The following is a 24,923-nucleotide window of genomic DNA, read 5'->3' as shown; positions in this document are numbered from 1 at the left end:
TTCCTACAATCCACTACATTCACCTTCCTCTTCCTCCCCTTTGTCCAATGCCCCTCTCTCCTCTTCTCTCCTCTCCTCTCCTCCCCCAACGAAAACATTCCTTACCAGTGCATTAAAGCAGTAGTGAGCTCTCAGTGTATGGTTGCCCCTATAACTCTTATGGGTTTCCTGCTCTCAGGGCCACTTCTCTAGTGTGGCATCTCTGTAATGGAGCCCCCAGGAGCATGAGCGTCTATCTAAATGAGAAAGGATTTACACAACTGAGCAGTGATTGTGAACGCAGCCACAGCATCGCCATGTCCCACTGGGCCACTTCAAGGGCAATAAGATGGCAGCCTGCTGACAGTGAACATCTTTTTAAGAGGATCGCTGTCTTTCCCTCTTGCAGCTGAGGGGTTTTTAGGGGCATGTGAGTGAACATAAAAATGCAGTGGTTGAGGTGCATTTCATTGAATATGTTGTCAAGTAGAGTCGTACCTGGTGAAAGCATGTTGTAGTCTCACAGGCTGGTAATGCATTGTACATCACGAAGCACTTTTATTTGAAGAACGTTTTATTCTTATTTGCAGATGCAAAATAAGCTTAACAAAATAAAATCCTCAGCACAAAGTGATTGCACTGTACATTGTGGCTGTTGGTGGGTGATTCTGTATTTCAGTAGAAACAAAACATCCATCTGGAATCTGGGTTTTGATTTTTCAGTATATCAGAATTAGATCACTCTCATGCTGGGAGCTGATTAAGCTAGCTTAACATGTAGACTGAAGAACGGGCAAGCATTATTCTCTATCCTAAATCCCACAAATTTACATGTTATTATTTGTTTTGTTTTTTTAAATAAAATGTGACAGTTGTTTGTTTTAACAAAGTAATGTGTGAAGTGATTTATCACTGAGCTTCATAAGTGTTGGTAGGACCAGCACTTTTAAAGCTTGTAGGTGAGAACCTACCTACTCCTAGCTCCATTATCAATCTTCTCATCATTGTCAAATTATTCCTTTTGGAAAATATCTGCTAGCCTTCTGCACAAGGTCAAGTTTCCTGTTCTACTGTTTTATGAGAGTAGAAGAAAAATTTAAAACAGTTATACAGTGGAAGCCAAGGAACATAAAACGCATATTTTATCACCATTATTTTATTCACAGTGTTTCTTGAGTTACGTTAAATCCAGGCCTGAGCAATTTTAATAAGTGCCACAGTGCTTTGCAACAAGAATGAATCACCAGCACACAGCCAAAAAAGTAATAGCTGTGCAGCTAAATTAAGATCCAATCTCATGCAGTTCTGGGGAATTACATGGAAAGGAGGGAGCCTTATCCATAAACAGTGGCATGATTCATCCCCATAAAATTATCAGCAAGCAGGGCTTTATTCACAGTCTTTTTTTTTTTTTTTTTTTTTTTGCACTGGTATGTAGCCTTTTAGATGAGTTGTACTGAACTGGTGTCACTCATGAAATAATAGCTTCCTCCATTCTCTTTTTGATCATTATGTTTGGTGTTCTGGGTCTTAATTTTGGGTTCGTGGATGCTTCACAACCGCTTTTAGTTTCCTCAGAATAGCCGTCACTCACACAGTACATGAAATAAAGGATGGAGGCATACTATTCTCCATTTAGTTTACAGATAATAAGGACAGGAATAGTCTGACATTTGGGGAACTACACTTACAGTATTCACTGTCTGACAGGGTGTTTAAGATTAATACTAATACCAATACCAATACCAATATCACTCTCGCTCATGTTAAATATGAAGCTTCAGCTGCTGGTTAGCTTAGCATGAAGACCCAAAACAGGGAGAAACAAGAGACTTTCTATTCTGCTAATTTTATTTTTTCACATTCTGCTAATTTGTTCATTAGTTTCAGCTTTATTATGTAAATACAGAGAGACTGCATGAAACCCTCTTTAGACTGCAGTTCACATAACCAGTTCATCACCAGTTCATTCAGATTTATGTACCTCTGTTACATCAGTGTTGCTAATTCCTGCTGTTTATTTTTTTTTAAGTCAAAATGTGTACACAACATGCATAAATTCATGTAGGTATTTATATAACATAACCTATCTGAAAGCAGCATTGTAATATAACTGACTTATTTCTTCCTTTCCGTTGCCAGGGAAGGCATGTTGAGTGTAAATTTCTAATACTATTCAGCTGCTGACTGACAGGAGCATCCACTACGGTCTTTCATTTCCGTGCCGTGCGAGTATGGAAACTACACATTACCATATCATAAGATTATGGTAAGCCATTTACCAGCTTTGCTGCTGGCGGCCTTAGAGGCAGGAACTTTAAGAGCAGTAAAAATCAGCATAAAGATCATGCAGTGGGGCACTGAGATATTCTAACTATCAGCACTGTGGTTTAGCCCCAGAGAAGCGGGTGTTGTTTAAGACCACCATAAACCATTCTTCAACCTAATCCCCTGCTACCTAGGAGCTCAGAGCTTTATGTTAATACAAAACTAAAACAAAACATCGTCGAGCACCAGTGTTACCAGACTCTGCTATAGAAGCAGTAACCTTTCAGGACCATTCGCTCAGTTGCTGCAATTTCCATCCTCTAGCTTAAAATGACACCATCACTTATTGATGCGGTGTTTCCCAAGCTGATATGGAACCCCTCTCAATAATTAATCTGACGCAAGGCCTTGCCAGGCCAAGAGAGCGGCGTGCTGCTGCCGACGCTCCTCTAAGGACCACAGTGATCATTTGGCCCCAGTCTGGGTTATTTCCAGCTCTCCGTTTATCACTTTTATTGTTGCTGTGATGAAACGCTGCGCGTGCTTCCATAAAGCACTTACAGGCCTCTGCTTGTTTAATACATTCCTCTCCTACTGACAGGCCCGCACTAATCTCATTTGCCCATGAGCCACTGTGGCTAATATTGCGGCTGCCCGCTCTGCACACCCCCAAAATATTACTGCTCTTATCACTAAAATATCAACATACAAAGAACTGGCAGTTACCACTGTCTCACACCAGTTGGACATGTTACTCATCCAGGAGGCTTTCTGGTCACATGCCCAAACCACGTCAACTGGCTTCTTGCAACACAAAGTTGCTGCAATTCTAACCAATTCTCACCTAAATGGTAAGAAATTGTAAATGGAGAGTATTCATCTTCTGTCTCTCATACTTTATCATACCCTCACTCATAAAGAATGTAAGATATTTAAACACTTTCAACTGAAAACCTTCAGTAACTTCTTACCAAACAGAGAGCTGATCCACTGTTCTACACTGTCTTGTTCCTCTTGAATTTGAGGTTTAAGAGGCTGTGGTACTCTCCTCTTAACTGTTCACTAGACATTGTAGCAGGTGGGAACCACAAGCACCACCTGCCAGGGCAGCCTGCGTGAATCTGTGTATCCTCTTTCTCAACAGTACAACAGTTTACCAGAACCTCTCTGAGACCAGATGAAAATCTCCAAGACCTCCTCTTTTTCCACACCCAAGATTTTGCCTCTGTGACCTCAAAAGTCTTTCTGGTCTGCTGACACTGCCTTGGCTGATTCTTGAATTCCCAAGGCTAACCAATCATGAAGGTTCTCCTATTGCTCTACCCACCTTTTTTAAAATCCATATCCATAAGGTGTTAAGATTGTTTTGTGTCCTAGATATATTTGCAATGTGAGGTACAAGCAATCTCATATACACTTGCACAAGCACACAATACGTAGGGAGCAGGGCCTCCAGGCCATCCATTTGTCCTGATCAGGGAAGACCAATGAAATCAAATACCACACCTTAATGACTTCCACATGAAGTAAATGGAAGGTGACAAGGTAATCATAGCCCAGCTCCTTTATTTTATTATCATTATTTTTCAAAGCTGCCAGCATGCATAGTGCCATAACATGACATTGTACTAAGTACTTTTTGTTCATTGTGAGAATTCAGGTTTTGCTGCTTGTAGGGCAGAAATGTTAATCACACTATGTATTTATTTTATTTGTTGATATTAATCACAATAAAAAGCAAGTTGTTTTTTGTTAGCCTAAAGATTAGGTTAATCTTAGTTCTCTTCATTTTCAGCAAGTAGTGCATCAACATTGGCAAATTGTGGCACTGTGTTGAATCTCTACACACTGTTGGACTGTACTCAGAGTGAGTCTGAAAAGTAGTTGATGAATGGGGTTTAATTACTCACAGAAGTGGGTTTGGGCAACGGAGTGTGATTAGTGGAAACACCATTTTTCAAAGCTAGTGTAAATACACTGTGGGACACATTTCATAGATCAACCCAAACAACTCTTATATGAGCCTACAGTCAGCAAACCCTACAGTCATTTATTGACCTCAGCACATTAAAAGGATCTAAAGCATCTACATCTAGATCTTTGGTTTGTAGAGAAGCATTGTTTGCATGAAGTAAACATATATTTATTTCTATTGAGCTGGGTTTTTCTTTATTATTATTATCATTATTTTTATTTTTTTGTTACTGAAGTCTCTTAGTGACTTGATGTCAGTACAGACTAATTCCCAATGAACCCACAGGAAAACAGGCTGACATTAAGCTCATTAACAGGTCCAAATCTCCACAACGTGAAGTGGTGTGATGACAGTAGACATGTTGAAACCACTCTTTGTCTACTCTGACATGTGATGTAGCATTACTGATTAAAACTCAACTCAATAAATCTCTGCAGCCTCATCACAGTACTCAGCTGTCACATGAAAACACTTTCATTTATTTATTTATTTATTTAGATTTTTTTTCTTCCTCTTTCAAAAGTTTACAACAAAAAAAATGTAACACCTGAAATGTTAAGGTTAATGCAAGTGACACCTTCAGGTTTGTATGATGTACTGGATACTTTCATCAGTGGTTACAGTTCACAGATTCTCACAGTGCACAGTACGATGCTTCATTAAGAACTGGTTCACAATACAGTGCAAAGTCCTCATGTTGAATAGAAAACAAAAATCCATTTCACTGCAAAGCCTGTTGTATACATTCTTAGCTGTGTGGCAATTTATCTCAATAGCAGGTTATTTTATTTTCTGATTTCCTGAAGTTTTGGCAATAAAGGGATTTTAATCCAAAGATAGCTTCGATCTAATTATTCCCCCCACAGCAATAAAACCTAAGGGAGAGAAGCAATTCCCACACTGAAATCACAAGACCACAAACCACATAATAGATCTGAAGTTTATCTACTCAAAAACAATAAAAACAAACCTTTAACTGGCAACATATAATGTTTCCTCTGTGTAGCCACTAGTGTATTGCAGCTTGGCTCTGGGTTTAAATCTCATAAGGATGTTGAAGAACACTTAACTTCAGATCTATAATGTTTCTGCCTCAGAGCTTGCCTTTGTGTCCCAGTGGAGCCCCCGTCAGTTCACTGAAATTCACTGTCTCATCAGTATGCAACACAAAACCACATATACATTACAAGTGTTTGGCCGGCTGCCTGTGTGCAAGAGGTGCTCTGCTGCTTTACCCCATCGCTGTTTAGTCAAGCCAGACAACGAGTTCAGAACAAAGTTAGAGCGTGCTTCGATCTCATCATTACAAACCGCATCAGAGTGCAGAGTCAGGTAAATTACCAGGAACAACAGGATTACCTGCACTGATTGTGATGCACGATAGGACACTCGAGATCAGAAGCTCTTTATTGCGTCGTGTCATTTAAAATATGTTGTAACAGCTGAAAAATGCATTGTAGAAATTGTGTGTGCTTATGTTGTTCTGTTACTATAAAAAGCACTGCAGCTTGGGAGTGAGAAATCTTCTGTTTTCAGCACTGTTCATGAATGGTTTCTATGAATTCATTTCATCCTTTTTTCATTTATTTGCCGAAGTGTTGGGCTGAGATAAATCACCCTGTCTCTCTGTTGTTGTTTTGTAACTACTAACTTGGATGTGGCTCATCAGTAACTTATCTCCCTCCCTCTCTCTCTCTCTCACACACACAAACACACGTTTAGGCATTTAATATATAAACACACTGGTGCACACAAATGAGGAAACACACAGTAACAACATGATTAATTGGGAAGGCTTTTTTGGGCATTGCTGTAGTTTACACTACAGTGCACAGCAGATGGAGCGAGTGGGAGGTACAGACTCTGAAAATGTTGTGGCTCTAGACGTTTCACAGGTGTACCAGAGACACTTAAAACAGAGAAAGAAGGACTGAGGCTTCTTGTGTGCATATTTGTGTGTGTGTGTGTGTGTGTGTGTGTGTGTGTGTGTGTGTGTGTGTGTGTGTGTGTGTGTGTGTGTGTGTGTGTGGGAGAGACTGCACATGGATGTGTGTGTTTCTATTTTTGCTGAAGGGCTACTCAGCAGGCCTGTCTTGGTGTGTAGGGGGCTATGTCCTGACAGTGACATACAGACACAGTGACAGAGGAGATGGAGGGTCAGCCCAGTGCATCCTGGGAAAGGTCTGGCCAGTGCACTGCTTGACACAACTGGACCTGATAGGTTTATGTTGGGTTGTTGTTTTGGTTGAGTTGCTTTGGGCTCAGTTCTGGCTCAAAGATTTCATGAAAAAACACTAGAAACTTATATTTCTCCTCACTGATTTGCATCCCCCGACTTAATTCATGCATACATCTCCTTGATGCTCTGGTGGTGTACTTTAATGTAATATAATCTTTTCTCTTACTCTTTAAATCTTTTGGCAGGTTCATCATAACAGACTCACATTGCGCAAACAAGTTGTTTTTTATTTCAATCTACAAAGATTTAATTTTAATTCAAGTCACATTTTGGTTTTGAATATTTTATTCAATATGTTTGTTATATTGTAGCTTCACTGAAGTGCTGGCAGAAGCAGATACGGGAATATGTGATGTTGTCAACAGGACCAAAACAAGACAAACTGGGTTCAGACTGAATGCGAAGCCAGTTTTGGAAAGACGCGATTAGACACGAATTTGCCAGAGCGGCATGAGTTGACACGGAGACACATACGTGCTACTTGAAAATGTTTCAGCTTGTCAACTTGAATTTGGGCGAATAATCCTGGGGTCTTAAGAATTTGCTTCATAAACATACAGAGACAACAGGAAAAAGAAGAGACTGGACCTTTGACAACATGGCTCCGGTCATGAATGACAATACCACAGGTTTAACCCAGTGCAAAGAGGGGCAATAACTCTAATCTTAAATGTCCCTGACAATGTTATACCACATGTCACCAGAGGGGTGTTTGTTCTGTCATTTGATCTGATATTGAGTGAAACAGAAGTGTGAACAGGCTTCATCATAGAGATTCTCACATTGTCTTATGTGTCTCGAAAGGGATTGTATCTGAAAATGGTTCATATATGGACCAGTCCCTCAATGCAGCAGTTCTCCTATTTGCTCTTTTTGGTTGCTGTGCTGTGGCATGCTGTATAGGGACAGATCAGTGTCAACTGGCCTTGCTTGTTCTCTGTTCTTTCTCTTTTTGCTTTCCCTCACTTCATTTTGGTTTTTTCTTTCTCTTCTCTGTTCCCGCTTCCGTTCTCATATATCTGCGTTTGACTTTCTCTGACTATGCAGTTCTGTGTCACTGTGTGAACACAGTGTCTCTTCTAAAGGGCAGAGTAGGATATTTTATAGTGTCCTTTACCACAGAAGAAGGAAAAGCTATATTCTACAATGTATAGTGCACATGGTGCAGAAAAATTCCCGCTGGATGTACCACAGGCATGTGTGGCGAGTGTGACACACTCTCAGCTCAGAGATCCCCTCCAGAAATGTTTTAAGACATAAAACAACACTGCTTGGACAACTTTATTCCTTCAGCAAAAGAATTTGAACTGTCCCCCTTTTTTTTTTTTAGAACGTCATGCTTTTGAACCTGCTCATTACATTTTCAGCTTATGACTCCAAGCAGTAGTCTGTGTGTGTGTGTGTGTGTGTGTGTGTGTGTGTGTACGTGTGTGTGTGTGTGTGTGTGTACCTCCTCATCTACGGTCTAAACGACAGGCCTGAGGGGGACTGCAACTATTCTAATAAATGGCAGTGTCTTGGTTCAAAGCTGAATTTTGCTGACTTTGCAGTAAAGCTTCAATTACTGGCTCATGTTTTGTTATTCATTTCTGGCAGCCTTGTTGCCATGTACCTTATTGTTGCAGTTAAACCTAAATAAAGACTCTATTAAACATTGCTTTTAATGAGTCTTTGGGGGTAGATGCAGCTCTAAGTGAGGCCCCACTCACCGCTCCACTATCACACCCGATCAAGACTGCAGTATATCTGGATTTGGTTTCCATGTATTCTAATGAATTCACAGGGTTTCTTAGGTTCAAAAATGCAAACATTACATGTCCAGGTTCTGTAATGCTGACACAAAAGATATAAACAGTATTCATATATTTGCAAGATTTTTGTACCGCATTATATGACAAAGGCTTCTTCTCCTTTATCAGCCTGCCTTTTCCTGTCCCTACACCTTGTCTCACTGCTTCTTCACGTCTTTTTCTGCAGCAGAAATTTCTCAAAGCTTTCACAGATGGCTGCTGCCTTGATATGAATATTTGATAGCCCTTATATATCTCCCTTGAGGGTAGTGAAATATTAAAACACTTTCTGGTGGCCGTTTTGACTTCTCAAAGGCTCCAACGCTCAGACGCTTGCTACCTGCGTCTGTGAATATGCAAATATTGGGGTGGAGAGGACGAGGGCCGAGGAGCCCTGTGTTCTTTCTTCTCCAGTGTCCCTCAATAGCAAGTACACTTTATGAATGTTCTCATAATATTTCTATTTCAGCGGGATGCCAAGGGGCAGTACCTGTTTGACCTGATTTGCCACCATCTCAACCTGCTGGAGAAAGACTACTTTGGCATAAGATATGTTGACCCAGACAAACAGAGGGTAAGTGTGTTTTTTGTTTGTTTGTTTTTTTAAATAATAAACCCAACTAAATTTCAGTGAGTTGCATAATGTGACATCAACAGTAGATATCAATTTTCAAAGTCTTTTCAGTCTTTTCTCTTTTCAGCCTCAGTTTACCTCTTTGGTAGTTGAGTTGTGAGAACAAATTAGTCACTTTATCCCCTCGAATTAAAGACTACTTCACACAAACTACATTACTCACTCCCTTAAATAAGTTAATTAATTGTGCATGCAAATTAAAAGGGCAAATCTTTTATCCTGAAATATACATCTTATGTTGTCAAAGGTAATATTGTGTTTAAATTGATTTAACAGTATTCAAAGGTAAATCTTGAAAGGCCTAGGGAATTCCTGTGAAGCTGATGCAGGGATAAGAGGCCACTTTTATAAAGAAGGAAGCTCTGTGGCTGTAGCTGTTTCCTGTCAGTCATTACCACATCTACACTGTTGTTTAGAGTCTGTAGATCACCAGGAAGAGTAGATTATCAATTAAATCTCAGAGGCAGTGACAGATACTTTGTTAAAGTCTGTTAGGTATAAATGCCAGGTCTAACTGGTCTAATGAGTCTTTTTTTTTCTCCACTACATAAATATTCAGCACAGGCAGGTTGGTCTACAGGTCAATTATGCAAGCTGGTGAGAGGCCAGCCCCTTTAATTGATATGAATATCAGTCACAGAAATTAACACAGTCCTTGGTGAATTTGCAGAGCTTGAACTAAGCATTTGTTTGTCATGCACTTTAGGACTGTGAACAGGATTACAAAACCTCGCAGGGCTTGAAAATGTTACACGCTTTGCAGATTTTCTCTGCATTTTAGTAGTTAAGATATCAGCCAGCTGAGAGGCGTTTTAAGAAAATGTGAACGCAGGTGAAAAAGAAAAAGAAAAACAGAAAAGTTGACAGAGGTAGTGTAGCATCACTGTGTGGTGCAGGGGCCCATTATTGTCAGCGTGTCATCATCTCACTGATTAGTGCCAGTTTCGACTTGTGATGTTTAGCACCCTGACAGAAAACAGCTCTCCCCTGATTATCTTCCAAACAGCTCTCTTTCATCTCCTCTCTGCATGGCGACTGCGTCGGAGGGAGTTTAAATAAACAGAAGGCAAGGAGATGGGAGTAATTCTACTGCACCTACAAGCCATAGATTACAAGTCATCATGCACAGCTGCTGAGCAATCAGACTCCAAACTGACAGTTTAGCAGCTAAAGATTCAGTATCCAAAGTGCAAGTCTTTTCTTCTCTTTCTCTCCCTTTCAGCACTGGTTGGAGTTTACAAAGTCAATTGCCAAACAAATGAAATGTAAGTATTTCATTTAACATGCCCGATAAGTGTGTGACCATCATTCAGGTTAAATCCACTTCTAAAATGTCATACTTGACCAGAATGTGGCAAAAGTGGCAAAACATATAAATCCAAAGAGACAAAAGAAAAACATAACAAAAATATTATTAACGACATTAGAATTGTGAAAAAATATAAATTATTTGTCTTTCTTCCACAGCTCAGCCTCCATTCACTATGTGTTTGCGTGTCAAGTTTTACCCACCTGACCCTGCTGCCCTGAAAGAGGAAATCACCAGGTAAGATTTTAGAATAGCTTAGTGGGCAGCAGGTGGGGAGGGTGGAGCTTAGAGAGGGAAGTTAAATTTGAGTCTGGCAAACTTTTCACGTCTGAACTTTCTGTCACTGATTAAGTTCAGGGTAGTGACCTTTTTATGCCTCCTCAGTGTTTTGTTTTGCATGTCTAGTTGAGGTAAACCAGTGATACATTACAAGCAAGCTGTACGAAAGGCAGCAGAGTAGAGCAGTGTTTTTAATGAATGCGGAATTAATTAATTAATTAACCAGCCAGATGTGTCACCAGTTTGTCATCATGATCACTGCCATTTTATTTGGCTAAAGGACTAAAGGGTATGTACATGTACGTGCCATCATGCATTTACATGACAAAAATGTGGGAAGCACTGCTAAAATAGTGGAAAATGAAGCTGCACAATCAACTGCACAAACAGGCTTGAAAATAATTCAGACATTAAAACAAGTTTTTTTTTACACTGCCAAAGGCTAAGGCAAGAATTGAGGAAAGGCTGATTTGTGAGGACTCTTCAAAATTAGCAGATGAGGAATTGATTTCATTTTGCAAATTGTACCTTATATAATGCGAGTTTGGTGAACTGGCAGCAGTGTTTTCAGAGGGGTTGAGTGAGCACACAGTTTTCTGAATCAAACGTGTAATAAAATCTAAATATTTTTTACAAACTTTTCCACAGGCAAGAACAGAAGATCCTTAGAAATCCCTGTGATTTTGTTTTTCTTTGCTGTGGTTCTGCAGCTCTGTTTATTCATATCAGCCACTTGTTGCCTTTTGGTTTGTTTGTCCGCTCACTGCTGGTATCAAACATCCTGTGAAGAAGTGATTTCTCTCACCTCGCGTGTGGGGGAGTGGTACAGCACAAGAAAAATCAAGCCCTGCAATCACTTGACAGTTGTCAAGAATATATATATAAAGAGAGCTACAGAGAGAGGGAGATACATATGGTGAAGGGGAAAGTAATCAGTGTTTCTTACACTCAACTAGGGACAATTACATCATATATCCTTATTCTCTGGGAAGTTGTAACCTCAGTCTAAAAATGCTGACATAGAGCAAATCTATTTGGGAGATATAAAATAAAATCTGTCTCCACAGCCCTTGGAGACTGATTTTATTGAACCACTGTGGATGTCTCTATCTTTCGCTTCTTTCTATTAACTTCCTTGTCTCATAAATCAGATCAAAAGTATTCTTATCTTTTACTATGATTATTCTATGCCTCTGCAGCCAGCTCTTAAATAACTAAAAAGTGAATAACAGTACTGCAGTTTTGGAAGGAGATTTTGAGGAATCATATTATATTTTTGTATACTGTGAATCCTTTCAGCTTAGACCTATTAAAAGCTTGTATCTTTTTATGTATTTATATTAATTACCTGAAGGTCTGTAACCATCCTTACATTATTGAGTATAAAATGGAAAATAATAATAATTTTATAACAGTAATTTTACTATTGAGTGAAAGTAACCATCTTATAAAGTAATCTGAAGCACAGTATTTTAAATATAAACTTGTCTTAACTGTTGAAAACGCACAGTGGTTTAATTTCATAACAGTAACTAGACCTCCATACTGTGTGCTGAATCTTCTCTGTTTTTTTTTTCATAAGCTACAGTGTCATGATGCTCCTCACCACTACTATATTGTGTGTGGCATCCTTGACAGCTGAACAAACTGCTGTGAGGAGTGAGCCAGAGAGCTTCTGAGCGATCCCTCTAAATCGCAACCCTCGCCTGGTTGCCATGCAATGAAATCTCTTATTCACAATCCAGCTCTTCTTGATAGAGCAGAACTCCAGCAAGGGAGAGCTCCTCCATCCTCCACCATCTGTTCTTACTGGAGGCTTTCACAGACACACAAATGTGTAGTAGATAAGCAAAAAGATGAAAGGTAATGACATTTCACATGGATTTTTCTATGGTTTTTCTATGGCTTTCTATGGCTTTTTAATTCTCAATATAAATTCTTTCACAATCCTCTTACTATGCTTGTGTTGACATAGGCACCATGCAGTCATTTACCCATGTGCACATACATGATGAGGTGGCAAGATGGATTACTAACTAGACACAGTTGACTAATTAACCATAAAGATCCACGTTTGAATGGGGATGTCCTGCTGAGTAGGGGGATTAGCCTATTGACAGTATCATACATATTAACACTATGTGTAACTTACATAGAACTAAAAATGCTCAATACAAACACTAATTCCACTTCGACTTTTTCATAGCTGTACTATTTATTGCTTTGCTGCTTGGAGACAAGCAGAATCACAGGTGTATGAAATGACTGCTGGGCGGGAAAACTGACATATGAGCAATCTGTGGACAAGACCAGAAGATTGAGTTGCTCCCAGTGGACTTAAGTGCGAACCAGCAATCATATTTTAAATCATTGTCAATTCTCAGAATGGTTATGCTTTAGTTCGACTTCTGCCTCGAGGCATGCAACATGTCCTGTGTCTAATGTTCTAGAAGATAACTTTAGATTGCCAATCACACATTCATTTAGTTTTTCTAAATTATAATTAGAAATTAATTACAAATGGCTTGTGACAAGGCCCTAGACTAATGGAGTTGTTGCTAGCTATTATTTTACATTTCACTGTGTAGAGCTTCGAGGAATGACAGCTTGCCTGTAATAGCCACAGATACACTGTAGTATAGTAAACACAAAAGGCACTTGTGTCATAAGCTATCATTATTATTACTTTGTATCTAAGAACGGCATCATGCCCACTAATCTTTTACTTATATGCTCAGGATTTAGTTTTTTAAGCTGATACGATATCTTTAACTGAGCTTCTAACATGGCAACTTCTACATAAAATTACCATCAAATTTTGGTAAATGTTCATGGTTCCCAGAAAATAATTCCCAATGGCTTTGGTGACTTTGGTTTATGACTTGAAAAACTAATAACATTCCCATCAGCCACAAAAAAAAAACTTATACCGATTTATGTCGGCATTGTCACTGTGAGTATTTTAGCATTAGCAATTTAGCTCAAATCAGTACTGTGCTGAAGTATTCATCATGTGTGTTGCCAAGAGAAGAACTAATGATAAATCGATCCTATCAACATAGTGACCCAAATTAGTTTCTTTGCGTTCCACTCCACAGATATCTCGTCTTCCTGCAGGTTAAGAGGGATCTCTACCATGGTCGACTCCTGTGCAAGACATCAGATGCTGCTCTGTTGGCTGCCTACATATTACAAGGTATGACAATGTGGTCATTCAAGAGTAGAAACCAGACTGCTGTACCTTTATTTTGAAGCAGCTGTCAAAAAAGCACAGATGTCTTCACACTGTGCAGACATTGCTACCTTGACCAGAAACAGAAGCAGTGGAACAGTTTCCTTTAACTGGCATTTCAGCCAGTTAAAAATGTTATTTTTATCAAATTGTTTTTGGGAAATGGGAAATTAGCTTATTTAACTTAAGTGTTGACTGCCTATGTACTCCATAGTCCTGGTTCTCATTTGGGAATTATCACCCCAAAATATGACTGTAACTAAATTACCATATTTCTTCTGACAAAGGTGTGTCTACCACATATAACTGTATATAATATTCATAATGTTTGGGACCTTCTATAGATTCTCCATGATTTCCATATGACCCTGGCTTGTTAATAAATTAATAAATGTGTGTGTGTGTGTGTGCATGCGTTCCTGAGTGTAGTTTTATTGTGTGGGTGTGTGCAAATGTGCAAGCAGAGCATGTTCAGGGGTTGAAAGCTAATACAGCGTTGCTGTTTGATGGGGACCTTGAGAATCTGAATTTGTTGTTTTTATCTTGACTTGAAAATACTCATTTTAATAACCCTAGGCAACATAAAAAGCAATTTAGAAACATTTATTTTTTTTTAAATTTAAAGGATTAAATGAAAGTATTTCCCTTTGAGAAAATAGTTTTGCACAAAAGTTGACCATTTTTGGCTCTATTTTTGGCTCCTTTGATTGCTGTGGCCTATTTTGGCTCATCGACATGCTGAGAAGTGAAATGCATTAAGGAGCAGTTCACCTGTCACACACCTTGCCAACCAGCTATCCTGCCAGCCCTTTGCTTCTCAGCCGTTCCCTGAATCTAAATGTTCTTGGGTGCAGCCCCTGCCCCTCCACAAGACATAACGTCAATATACTAGAAGACACTTGCTGATACTGGCTTGCTCGTTATCCTTATCTATGCAGAAAGATATATATCTGTTCACATTTTTTGTATATTTATTTATACCATAAGATTGTTGGTAAAAGCCTCAGTACTGGCTAACTGCAGAGGTATATTTTTATTAGATCATGCAGTGTTGTAGAGAGTGGTGTCAGAGGAAGAGGGAAAATGTCACTGACTGACAACATGTCAGAAAATGTGCACATTTAAACTGCGGGGACTTTGGTTCCCAAAAATGCAGCGTTGCAACAGCAATGGCTGCCTAAGCAGTACAGTACTCCCCAGGGAGCAGACAAGTAGCCAAAATGCTCCACATGGATTTCCTCCACCATCTGTAATCTGATGTCAGTGGTTAGTAAACTAGACTTCTACATCTGGCTACAGCAACTCAGAGAACGCTGGAAGGTATTTCTGATGATACAGACATGCCAGCTGAATAAGGAACGTGCGGAGGAGTTCTTTCCAGAGAATCTATTGGTCTTCACACATTTTTGGAATATTCATATATTTTCTTCAAAGATTTGTCCTTTAAACTCCGAATATAGTGTAAAAAATATTCTCAAACAGATTTCAAAGTTCCAAAACTCCAATAAATCACCGTAAACTGGAATTTAAGTCTTTTAATCTATGTGGATCTCTGTCCGTTTGAGATCTGAGGGTTGGAAATCCTCTGAGCCTATTCGGTATGCACCCTGTATGTTTTTGTGTGTGCCTTGATTTCAAAAAGGTGCGTTCAAAATCTCAATTTCTTGGTCTTTGCCCTGTGTATTCGGCAAATGTGTACTGTTGGCTTTTTTCTTTTTTATGTCCTTTAGCTGAGGAATTATCTTCGAACACCGAAACATGCCCCCTTGATAGAGTCATTGTTTACAAAGAGAAAATGTAATAATTTTGATGATAAGAAATTAGTGGAATAAGTTTCCATATTTAAAAAATGGCTTATTATCAAAATTTAACTTTCGTAGTTGCAACTAGTTTTGTTGAATGAATGAATAAATCATCTGCTCACCAAAACCATTTGCTCATAGCAGGAAAAATATTTCTTAACCACTTGATGTGTTTATGTATCTTATATTATTTAAATGTTCATGGAGTCATGCAGTTTTAGTTCGTAGTGTTATATCTACCTCTCCCCTTCAGCAGACAGTGCATACATTGTGCCACTCTGCATGTTATTACCTTAGATATTATGGGCTTTCATGCTCAGAGCAGAGCACAAGATTTCTTTTTAACTAAGCAAATGTCCCATACACCCAGAAGCAGTGCCATGCCTTCAGCCCCTATTGATGCTTTAGGGGTTACTGGGCCTTAAATGAAACAAAAAGTCATTCTCAACTTTTCCATTGTTGTGTATTTTCCCATTCTCCAGCTGAAATTGGTGACTACGACCCTGGGAAACACCCAGAGGGCTACAGCTCCAAGTTCCAGTTCTTCCCCAAGCACTCAGAGAAGCTGGAGCGGCGGATTGCTGAGATCCACAAGACTGAGCTGATGTAAGGTGACACCTGTACCTGTGTACAGGCAACACGGAAACACACCTTCATTATAGCTCCTTCACACCGTGCTCTTAATGTGGTGAAACACTGATGCACTTTGAGTTTTGGGACGGAAAGTGGTAACGAAGAGAAACACAGACACAAGAGAGACACTAAACACTTTTTTCAGTAACATATTGAATTAAATTAGTCTGTAAAAATACCTATAGCTTTAAATAACAGAATTATATATAATCCATAACACCCAGGCAATAAAACTCATTTTTTGACTTGGACCAATCAAAATAAGACATCTCATATTCGCTATGATAGTAAATATTAGATATGGAGAGCAACAAGTTTGTGCTGTGCTGTACTGTGCTGTGCTGTGCTGAGGAATCGCTTGTGTTGACTTGTGTTTGTGTGTGTGTACCTTTGCCTTGTAACAGACTCTGTAGGCACCTCTGCTGAGCAACATGGTGAAATTTTTATGTACAAATTTAGGGCTCAACGCATCAGTCTGCAGCATCCTCCAGATTAAAGTATTTGGTTGACATGATGTTCCCTACAGTTTGCCAGTGGCAGCTGTGGAAAGACCTTTTAGACTACGCCTCATAAAAGAGGGTGGGTTGGCTTCCCTCAGGCAGTGACACTGGCAGCCACTCATAGTCTGGTGAATGTGCTCAAAGAGTCAACCATCTCAGCTAGCAAGGATCTGATTCCAGAAACAGTGAGGAGAAAAGGTGGCTGGCCCTGTCCTTCAGTTTGATCATTCTATACTTTTTCGTTTCGTTTCTGAATCCTTTTACAGGTTTGCACTCTCTTCGATCACTTTGGATCTTTGGGTGAACTTGTGCTGTTGGGATGTTATGTGTTCCTCCCATCGGCAGTAAAGGCTAAGCTGTGATGGTGGCAGTGTTGGATTCCTGGTTGCCAGGTTGGTGGTGTTTGGCGAATGCTGACCACCTTTGGATTATTTGTCTCCTGGCTGGTTGGGATTTTAGGTTCGCCTTGGTGTAGCGTCTGTATTATGCTCGGAGACTAATGTGAATTTGTGGTGTTCAGTCAGGTTCAGTTAACGTTGCTTTGTCTTCTTGACCTGAAAATGAAAAGGTGCCAGACGGTGTGGGCCAAGCTCACAGGCTTTTGTCCAACTGGTGTCACAGCAGGTAGGGGAAGCATCTGGTTTTGCCTAATTTAGCCTACAGAGCCCTGCCGAAGCTTGTGTGGAATAGAATAATAGTGGGACACACTAACCCTAGCACCATGAGCATAGATAGAACCATCTAGCCTTGTCATCTTGCCTGTCCTCACTTGATGACTTCATGATTGATGACTTTTTTAAACTGGTTGAACCATTACATGCAAATATCAGTGCACAGAGGTGGGAGGGTAGGTCCATCAATGTACTCTGTAATCTCTGTAAAATGTTGTATAACTGTAATCTGTACTCTGAACCTCTGTGTTTTTTTTTCATATTTTCTTCTCTTTATCTCTGTCTTGCGCTAACACACACACACACACACACACACACACACACACACACACAACACCTATATACAACCCAGGTGGACACAGGCTCTGGTTATAGATTTGATCCTACACTGCCCTCTATTGCTCATTTCCACCTTCTTGTCTGACAACAGTTTTGAAGAATCAAAATGGGTCTCTGTATCAGCACGGGGGGAAAAAAAGTTGTACCTGAAACCATTTAAGTGAAAAAAATATTACAGTGCTGGCAGAATTCAAAACAATAGACTCAGGCTGTTTGACTAAGACTACTTGTATTCACAAACCAGTCTCTGTAAGGATTAAAAAGACAGCAGACTGATTTTGAATCCTTTATTTCTTTTGGTCAATACCCAACCTGCTGCGAGTGTTCTCCTAAATAAGCAGTGAAATGGAGTAACTGGATGGTTGCAGGCCTAAATTGGATTGTTTCCATCTTATTTATCAAAAATAAGCACAAACTTTGAGTCAGATGACGCCCTCTGAGTTGACAGATGGTTGTGACAGAAGCCAGCTAACATATTGTGTTTTTTGTTTTGTTTTGTTTTGTTTTGTTTTGTTTTGTTTTGTTTTGTTTTTTTAAATCTCCCAGAGGTCAGAGTCCCGAAACGTCAGAGCTCAACTTCCTCCAGAAAGCTCAGATGCTGGAGACTTATGGAGTGGACCCTCATCCATGCAAGGTAGACTTTGCGAAACAAATTGATTAATATGATTTAATATGATTTCTTAGGAAGTTTACAAGAAAATATAACCTCACTGTAATTTAAAATTCGGATACTACAATATAAAAAAACATGGGTTTGTGTGCCTGTCAGGATGTGTCTGGCAATCCAGCTTTTCTGGCTTTCACTCCTTTTGGATTCACTGTGCTGCAAGGAAACAGGAGGGTCCATTTCCTCAAATGGTGAGTACAAGTACAACAGTAAACCAGTGATCTGTGCAAGATGATATTAGGGACTTTTCCAAGATGGCTGAGCCAACCAGCTGTGAAGCAGCATGCTCAGAACTTTTCACAGACTCTGAGTTGTTTAGTGTTGTTGTAGAAATTTGTTTCTAATCTTTTGCAGCTTCTCCTTGTAATTTGTAATTCTTGTAATCTATATCAATCAATGTGTCAAGGCCTTTCTACACAGAAATGAAAGACTGTTGATCTTATTAATTTGCCTCAAGCCACAATTAATATTTTAGCACCTTTGTCCATTTCTGTCTCTCCCTTCTCTCCCTGCCTTTTCTCCCCCTCTTTTCTGCTTCCACCTTTCTATTTTTTTCTGTTTCTGTTGTTCTCTCTCCCTTTTCTTTCTCTTTATTTTACTTTCTTGTTTTTTGTCTTGCTCTGTTTCCATTTCTCATTGTTCCTTTCCCCTCTGACTGTCTGTCTGGCCTTTGTTCTGTCTCTGTATCTCAGGGAGGAGGTGACCAAACTCAAGTTTGAAGCAAAGACATTCCATATATATGCAAATCAGAAGGAGGTATGTGTATGCATTATTAAAACGTTGCCTTTTCTGGCCTGTGGAGCTCAGGAAGTTAAATGAGTACGGCCTTGTTTTATGCATGGAGACACTGTCACTGTAATCTATCCTTAATCCAGGAAATGATTGAACAAAAATGTGTTAGCCATGTGTTTGTCACGACTTGAGCAAGGACTTGGACCCAAACGCACAACCCCACAGACATAATCAAAAATAATAGTGTCTATTCTAACAAAGTGTCAAACAAGGATCACCCATAAAGGGGAAAAAAGGCACAAAAACAAAAATACAAAACGTGAACACAAAATCACTCTTAGCGAGGAGAAAGACTGAACAAGCTGAGAAGTGAAAAACCAAACAAGAAACAAAGAAACAAACAAAACATAACCTGACTAGGGAAACAACAACAACACACAACCTGACGTGAGATACGAGACCAGGCAAAAGACATGTGACGAGACAAAAACGAACTAACAAGAACACAGGGAAATGACGAGACTTAAATACACAAGGCAATGGGCAACAGGTGAAACCAATTAGGGCGGGGCAGACAATCACAAAGGCGGGAAACAAGACAAAGACAGGAAGTAAAACAAGACAAGATGCACAAGGGCCATGATTTCAAAATAAAACAGGAACTATAAACAGAAGTTAAGAAAGTAAACAAGAGTCCGAGGAGTTCAAAAGTCCACAAAAGAGTTCCAAACAAAACGAGGGCTCAGAAAACAGCCCCCTTAGGGGCTAGTCATGACAGTGTTTTAGCATACAAAGGAGCAAAGTAAAGCCACTGTGTGAGAGCTGTTTATATACTGTATGTTATGTGTAAAACAATGTAGAGACATTTTCTCTTAACCTAGTGAAAGTATCTTGAGAATAACCACAGCGAGTCCAGAAAAGTGTAGTAGTGTATTAGTGTCAGAAACGTGTTCTTAATTCTTTGCATAGTTATAAACATGTAATGTACATATGAGATGATGTGCTGGACTCATTACAGGATAAGAAAATCATACTGACTTACTTTGCACCGACACCTGAGGCCTGTAAGCACCTGTGGAAGTGTGGGGTCGAGAATCAGGCCTTCTACAAGTGAGTCACATGAGCTGCAAACGTTTACTTCAGAAAGGACATGATTTTGTTTACGTTTATGATTGTATTTGTGTTATTTTTCCTCCCCATTCGCTTGCAGGTTGGAGAAGTCAAGTCAAGTCCGCACTGTGTCCAGTAGTAATCTCTTCTTCAAGGGTAGTCGCTTTAGATACAGGTATCAAAGGCACACAGTGTGTTTGCAGCACTTTACAGATAGTTAACTCGGGAATATTGAGTACATATTTATATACTAAGAACATCCTGTATTACTTTTTCCAGAACATTGGTTAAAAATGCTGTTCACATATCCTTGGTGTTGCAGTGCTTGTTTTAGTGCTCTCATTTTGTACAAATGACAAATTAACAGTAATTTTCTATTTTCTTTTGCTATGTTTTCTCAGTGGAAAGGTTGCAAAGGAAGTAATGGAACAAAGTGCCAAAATTAAAAGAGACCCCCCTGAGATCCACAGGTAAAATGTCTGATATTAGTTAAATCATATTAGTTATATTATACACTTTATGTGTGTGTTTCATTCATACTTGCTTCTGTGCATATGCTGGTCCATATGTGTTCCTGTGTGCACTTAGGTACATGTGTGTGTTTTCCCAGGGCTGGCATGGTCCCAAGTAGGAGCTGTCCATCCATCACCCATGGCCCTCGTTTGACCAGCGTGCCCCGGACCCGACGAAGAGCTGTGCACATCTCCATCATGGAAGGTAAAACACACACACGCACTTTCTATGTGGATTGCAAAAAACAAAAAAAACTGCCTTTTAATTGTTGGCAGCTCTCAGTGCATTGTGTGGCTCTTTGTCTGACTTTTGCCCTAGGTTTGTTTTTTGATCCATCACCTGTATAAGTTGTTTAGATGAGCATGTCCTACATCCTGATTGTTTTATTGGTCAAAACGTAATTTAGATAATCTTTCCTCTCAGCCCCCTCGCAACTTCAGATGTGCTCCCTATGGTACAAGTGTCCTGGGTTGGAGATCGCTCTCTTAGTCCATGTGACTTGATCTGCTATGGATTATACACCCGTAGTGCAAAATGTCAGGGGTCCTTTTTAACTCTCTCACACAATTTCAATACGCTCCTTATAAACAATCTATTTGTGTAATATCTCTTCTCTTCCTCTCCTGGATGAGCACTTTCTGAAACGCACACATACACACTCAGGGAGCACCCATCAGCCAGTGGCCTCAGGAATTATTTTGACGTGGGGAAGTCATCCTGTCGGTTTATAAAGGGCACTCACTGTACCCTCTTTCCTCCAACAGGCTATTAACCTTTTATCAATGCCGCCACAGTGAGTAAGTTTGCTGTTAGCTGACCAGCCTGAATAAAACTAAATAAACTTATAGTATGTTCACAACAGAAAAAAGGTCTTTTGTCAAGCCAGCCCCCCTCTTGTCACTGACATAGAGAGCAGGCTGTGACATTGCACCCCACTGCTGCAACAGTATAACAAATCCCCTGTGCTTTGTCCTGTTGCTCTGTCTGTGCTGGTATTTCCACTGGTAATAATATCTCGGGCTGAAAATAGCTCCTGCTGTCAGCGGCCATGCCGAGTGTGTCACAGCTGACAGCGGGGGGACGAGGTGAACTGTGGCACAAGTGGACCACATTCCTGTGCCTTGTCTTTCACTCTCTGTCTGTCTTTCTATTTATCTCTCGCTGTCAGCCTGCCTTCCCAGCATGCGGGAGCTCGCTGTGGAGAAGGGAGTGCTGCTTAGCTGGCCAGCCGCAGTCAGAGACAAAGACAGACGACAGGAAGAAAGAGACGAGGAGTAGTTGTGACAATTGACGGAACATAGTTTAGGTTAGACGGGTGTTCTTTGCTCCCGTTGAACCATGGTGAAGTGTCTGATCCGGATCAAGACCAAAGTGAACGTTCACTTGCGCATGATCAACCACTGCTATCGAGATGTGAAGGTGCGCGTATTGTCTCTGGGACCCAGGCTCTTGGGTAAGGCCTTGGGGGTCCTACCGCTCTTCCCTGCTCTCCCTGGGGGTTCCTCCACCTCAGGCTCTGGTCATGGGTTGGGACAGAGCTCCAGGACCCCTTCCAGGCTAGCTGTCCCACCCCAACTCTATGGCTGCAGCTCAGCAGACAGTAGTGCAGGTAAAAAACAAGACCGGTTGTCTAATGCAAGATTATGGAGTTTTACCTTTTCCTAGTTCTTACACCTGGTTCTTACACTTTTTATTCTTATTTGAACATATCAGCTCTGAAAAAAAGTCAAGTTGGAGGTCTTCCTGTTAAAGAATATTGTTTGAACAGTGAACCAAATATCTCAGGATCATGCTCTATGATATAATCTCACATCAAATTGTCATTATCAAGCTTGCGGACAACACGAGGATCAAGCGAGGGGTGAGAAACAGTTCTTAGAGGTTGTTGCTCTCATGTTTCATGTTTACTTTAGGGTTAGAGTTGCCGCTTACAAGTATTTAATTTAGACAAAGATGACACCATAAACACAGGTGACAACAAGCGAGGCATTAAAAACAAAATCGTGCTTCCCCTCTGGTCATATCAGAACAACAAATGTTGGCACGGTGTTTGACAGAGCACAGAGTACCTGAATGTGTTGGCAGCACCTCAAGCCAGCCTCAAAAATCAAAGAGACCGAGTGAATCTCTTGTTTTAGCACTAATTAAAAGTAAAATGAAGACATAATCCCCTTGGACCAACTTTTTTTTAAGTGGCTTCTTAAACAGGGATGACGTTTGATGTGCAGAGAAAGAGGTGTAGAGTCTAAACTCTTCTGTGGCGCGATAGAAAATTAGTTCCAGCAATAATACAGACTTGAAATCTTACACAATGTTTCACTACATACCTAAGACCACTGTCAAATCGTGTCTGCTTTAGACATTTTTGATAACACTGCTATGGTATGGTTTCCAACTACGTGTGTGGGAGGAGATGGTGTTTGAATTTATTTCCAGTTTGGTACAGGAGAGTCATGTCAGACAATCTTCACAGTTAATGAATCCTGTATCTCTCTGATGAACGTCTTCCTCTGTTATGCGTTTTCAGGTCTGGAGTCCCTTCGAGACAGCGCCCACTCCACGCCTGTGCGCTCTGTCTCCCATGGCGACTCCTTCATGCCTTCCCGGGGCCAGATGGTGGACGGCAGTGAGGCAAGTACATCAGCAATCATCTCTGACGAGGCCTACAGCCCCTCAGACAGCGTGCTGCCAACACCTGTGGCTGAACATGGCATGGAGATGCCTTTGGCTCGCCACCTCAACGGCTCTCCCTGCAGCATCGATGAGGAAAAGGAGTCAGAGGCGGGGACATCGAAGGACGGGCAGGCGGCAGAGTTTGGGCCCAGGAGGAGAGCCCTTCGTATGGTTAAGAGCAGGCCGTCACCACCGAGCGACGTAGAAGAGCTGAACAAGTTCGTCCTGAGCGTGTTGCGTCTGTTCTTGGTTACCATCGGACTCCTGTTCGCCCTGCTGCTGCTCCTCATCATGCTGACAGAGTCAGACCTGGACATTGCCTTCCTGAGAGACATCCGCAAGACACCAGAATTCCAGCAGTTCCACTTTGAATACTTCTGCCCTCTGCGGCGCTGGTTCGCCTGTAAGTTACGATGGATGGGAGGTTTCCTTATCAGCAAGTGAGGGGAGGAGAAAGATGCAGAGACTAAATGACACAACACAGGCCTCCACTGATATAGATGGGACGTGACAGACAGGTCAGGAGAGAGGGTTAAAGGAGGGGAAAAAGAATAAGGTGGCAGCCCTGTTCCCAACACAGACTCTACTTCTCCCCGGGAAGGAGTTCCTGTCACAAGCCACGGACTGTCCCCTGAATAGCCTTGTTTATTATGTTTGACCATCACTGCGAGGAAAGAAAATCCCATTTTACTTTGGAAATGATCACAAAGTCACAGCAACAGGGTTTATTTTAAACACTGAAGGGACAAACAAGTCTGACAGACTTCACTTATTCAACCACCGACGATAGTTGCCTTTATTTTTGTATTAAATTATATGTTGTGACATTATCGTAAGACAGAAAGACATGATGTGTTGACTTGATGTGTGTTCTGTGACCTGAAAGTCTGAGGAAAGTTTTGAGAGAAAACAAGATGGGAGGGGGGGGGGGGGTCTAGCTCATCTACTTTTCTCATTTCAAAGCCAACAACAACGTTCATGATAATTAAATGCTCTCATAATCGCTGCTATGACACTGATAACTGCTGTTTGCAGTTGTAACAGTGTCTGCATGGTGGATGGAGGGGTCAGAGAAAGTGTGAAAAGGAAAACTGAGCAGCCGAATGTAGATCAGTCCTGAGTAAAATATTATTTAAATATTTTTTTTTGTCCCCTTGAAATTTTTAGGCCAATATGTGGAATTTGCTGTGAAGAGCCAAGACAATATAACTCACTTTTGAGTAACTGATGACTTCCCTGACTGAATTCTGCTGATGTGGTATATAAGCACACATCTGGCATATTAAATTGAAACAAGTGCTAAGAATTAGTTGCAGTAGCTCCTTGACCCCGGAGTGATGTCGGTGCTGCCCTGTTAGAAGCCTTGAATGATTTTTTTTTCTTTGTAATAAGTGTGACTTAGTTTGTTGTCAGGCGTCTGTTGACAGTGTGCTCATGTAACCTTTTTTTTTTTTTGTCCTGAGCACCAATAAAGTTTCATCGTCCAATCATTGTAAGTTAAGCTTTTGTAAGGATATAAGTAAGTAATGGAGGAGGTAAGTAGGTTTACTGATTTTATTAAATAGCAGCCAAATAATG

At 40.5% G+C, this 24,923-nt stretch overlaps 1 protein-coding gene across 3 annotated transcripts in view; it reads left to right on the top strand.

The window, feature by feature from the left end:
* Positions 1–24,702, top strand: part of frmd5 (FERM domain containing 5) — a 62,650-nt gene extending 37,948 nt beyond the window's left edge. The window contains exons 2-14 of one of the 3 annotated variants that reach the window (XM_041043048.1): positions 8,721–8,825; positions 10,108–10,150; positions 10,353–10,431; positions 13,572–13,669; positions 15,990–16,113; positions 18,197–18,284; positions 18,420–18,508; positions 19,010–19,073; positions 20,068–20,159; positions 20,260–20,334; positions 20,561–20,629; positions 20,770–20,876; positions 23,200–24,702. In XM_041043048.1, coding sequence (XP_040898982.1) covers positions 8,721–8,825; positions 10,108–10,150; positions 10,353–10,431; positions 13,572–13,669; positions 15,990–16,113; positions 18,197–18,284; positions 18,420–18,508; positions 19,010–19,073; positions 20,068–20,159; positions 20,260–20,334; positions 20,561–20,629; positions 20,770–20,876; positions 23,200–23,789 — 1,623 coding nt within the window. In that variant the 3' untranslated portion in view covers positions 23,790–24,702. Of the gene's footprint in view, positions 1–8,720; positions 8,826–10,107; positions 10,151–10,352; positions 10,432–13,571; positions 13,670–15,989; positions 16,114–18,196; positions 18,285–18,419; positions 18,509–19,009; positions 19,074–20,067; positions 20,160–20,259; positions 20,335–20,560; positions 20,630–20,769; positions 20,877–23,199 lie in introns of those variants that run through there. The other 2 variants (XM_041043056.1, XM_041043065.1) reach the window with 2 other exon arrangements.
* The last annotated feature ends 221 nt before the right edge of the window (positions 24,703–24,923 follow it).

This window comes from Toxotes jaculatrix, chromosome 1, assembly GCF_017976425.1.
Source record: "Toxotes jaculatrix isolate fToxJac2 chromosome 1, fToxJac2.pri, whole genome shotgun sequence".
Taxonomy (NCBI): Eukaryota; Metazoa; Chordata; class Actinopteri; family Toxotidae; genus Toxotes; species Toxotes jaculatrix.
This window is presented reverse-complemented; position numbering and strand designations above follow the sequence as displayed.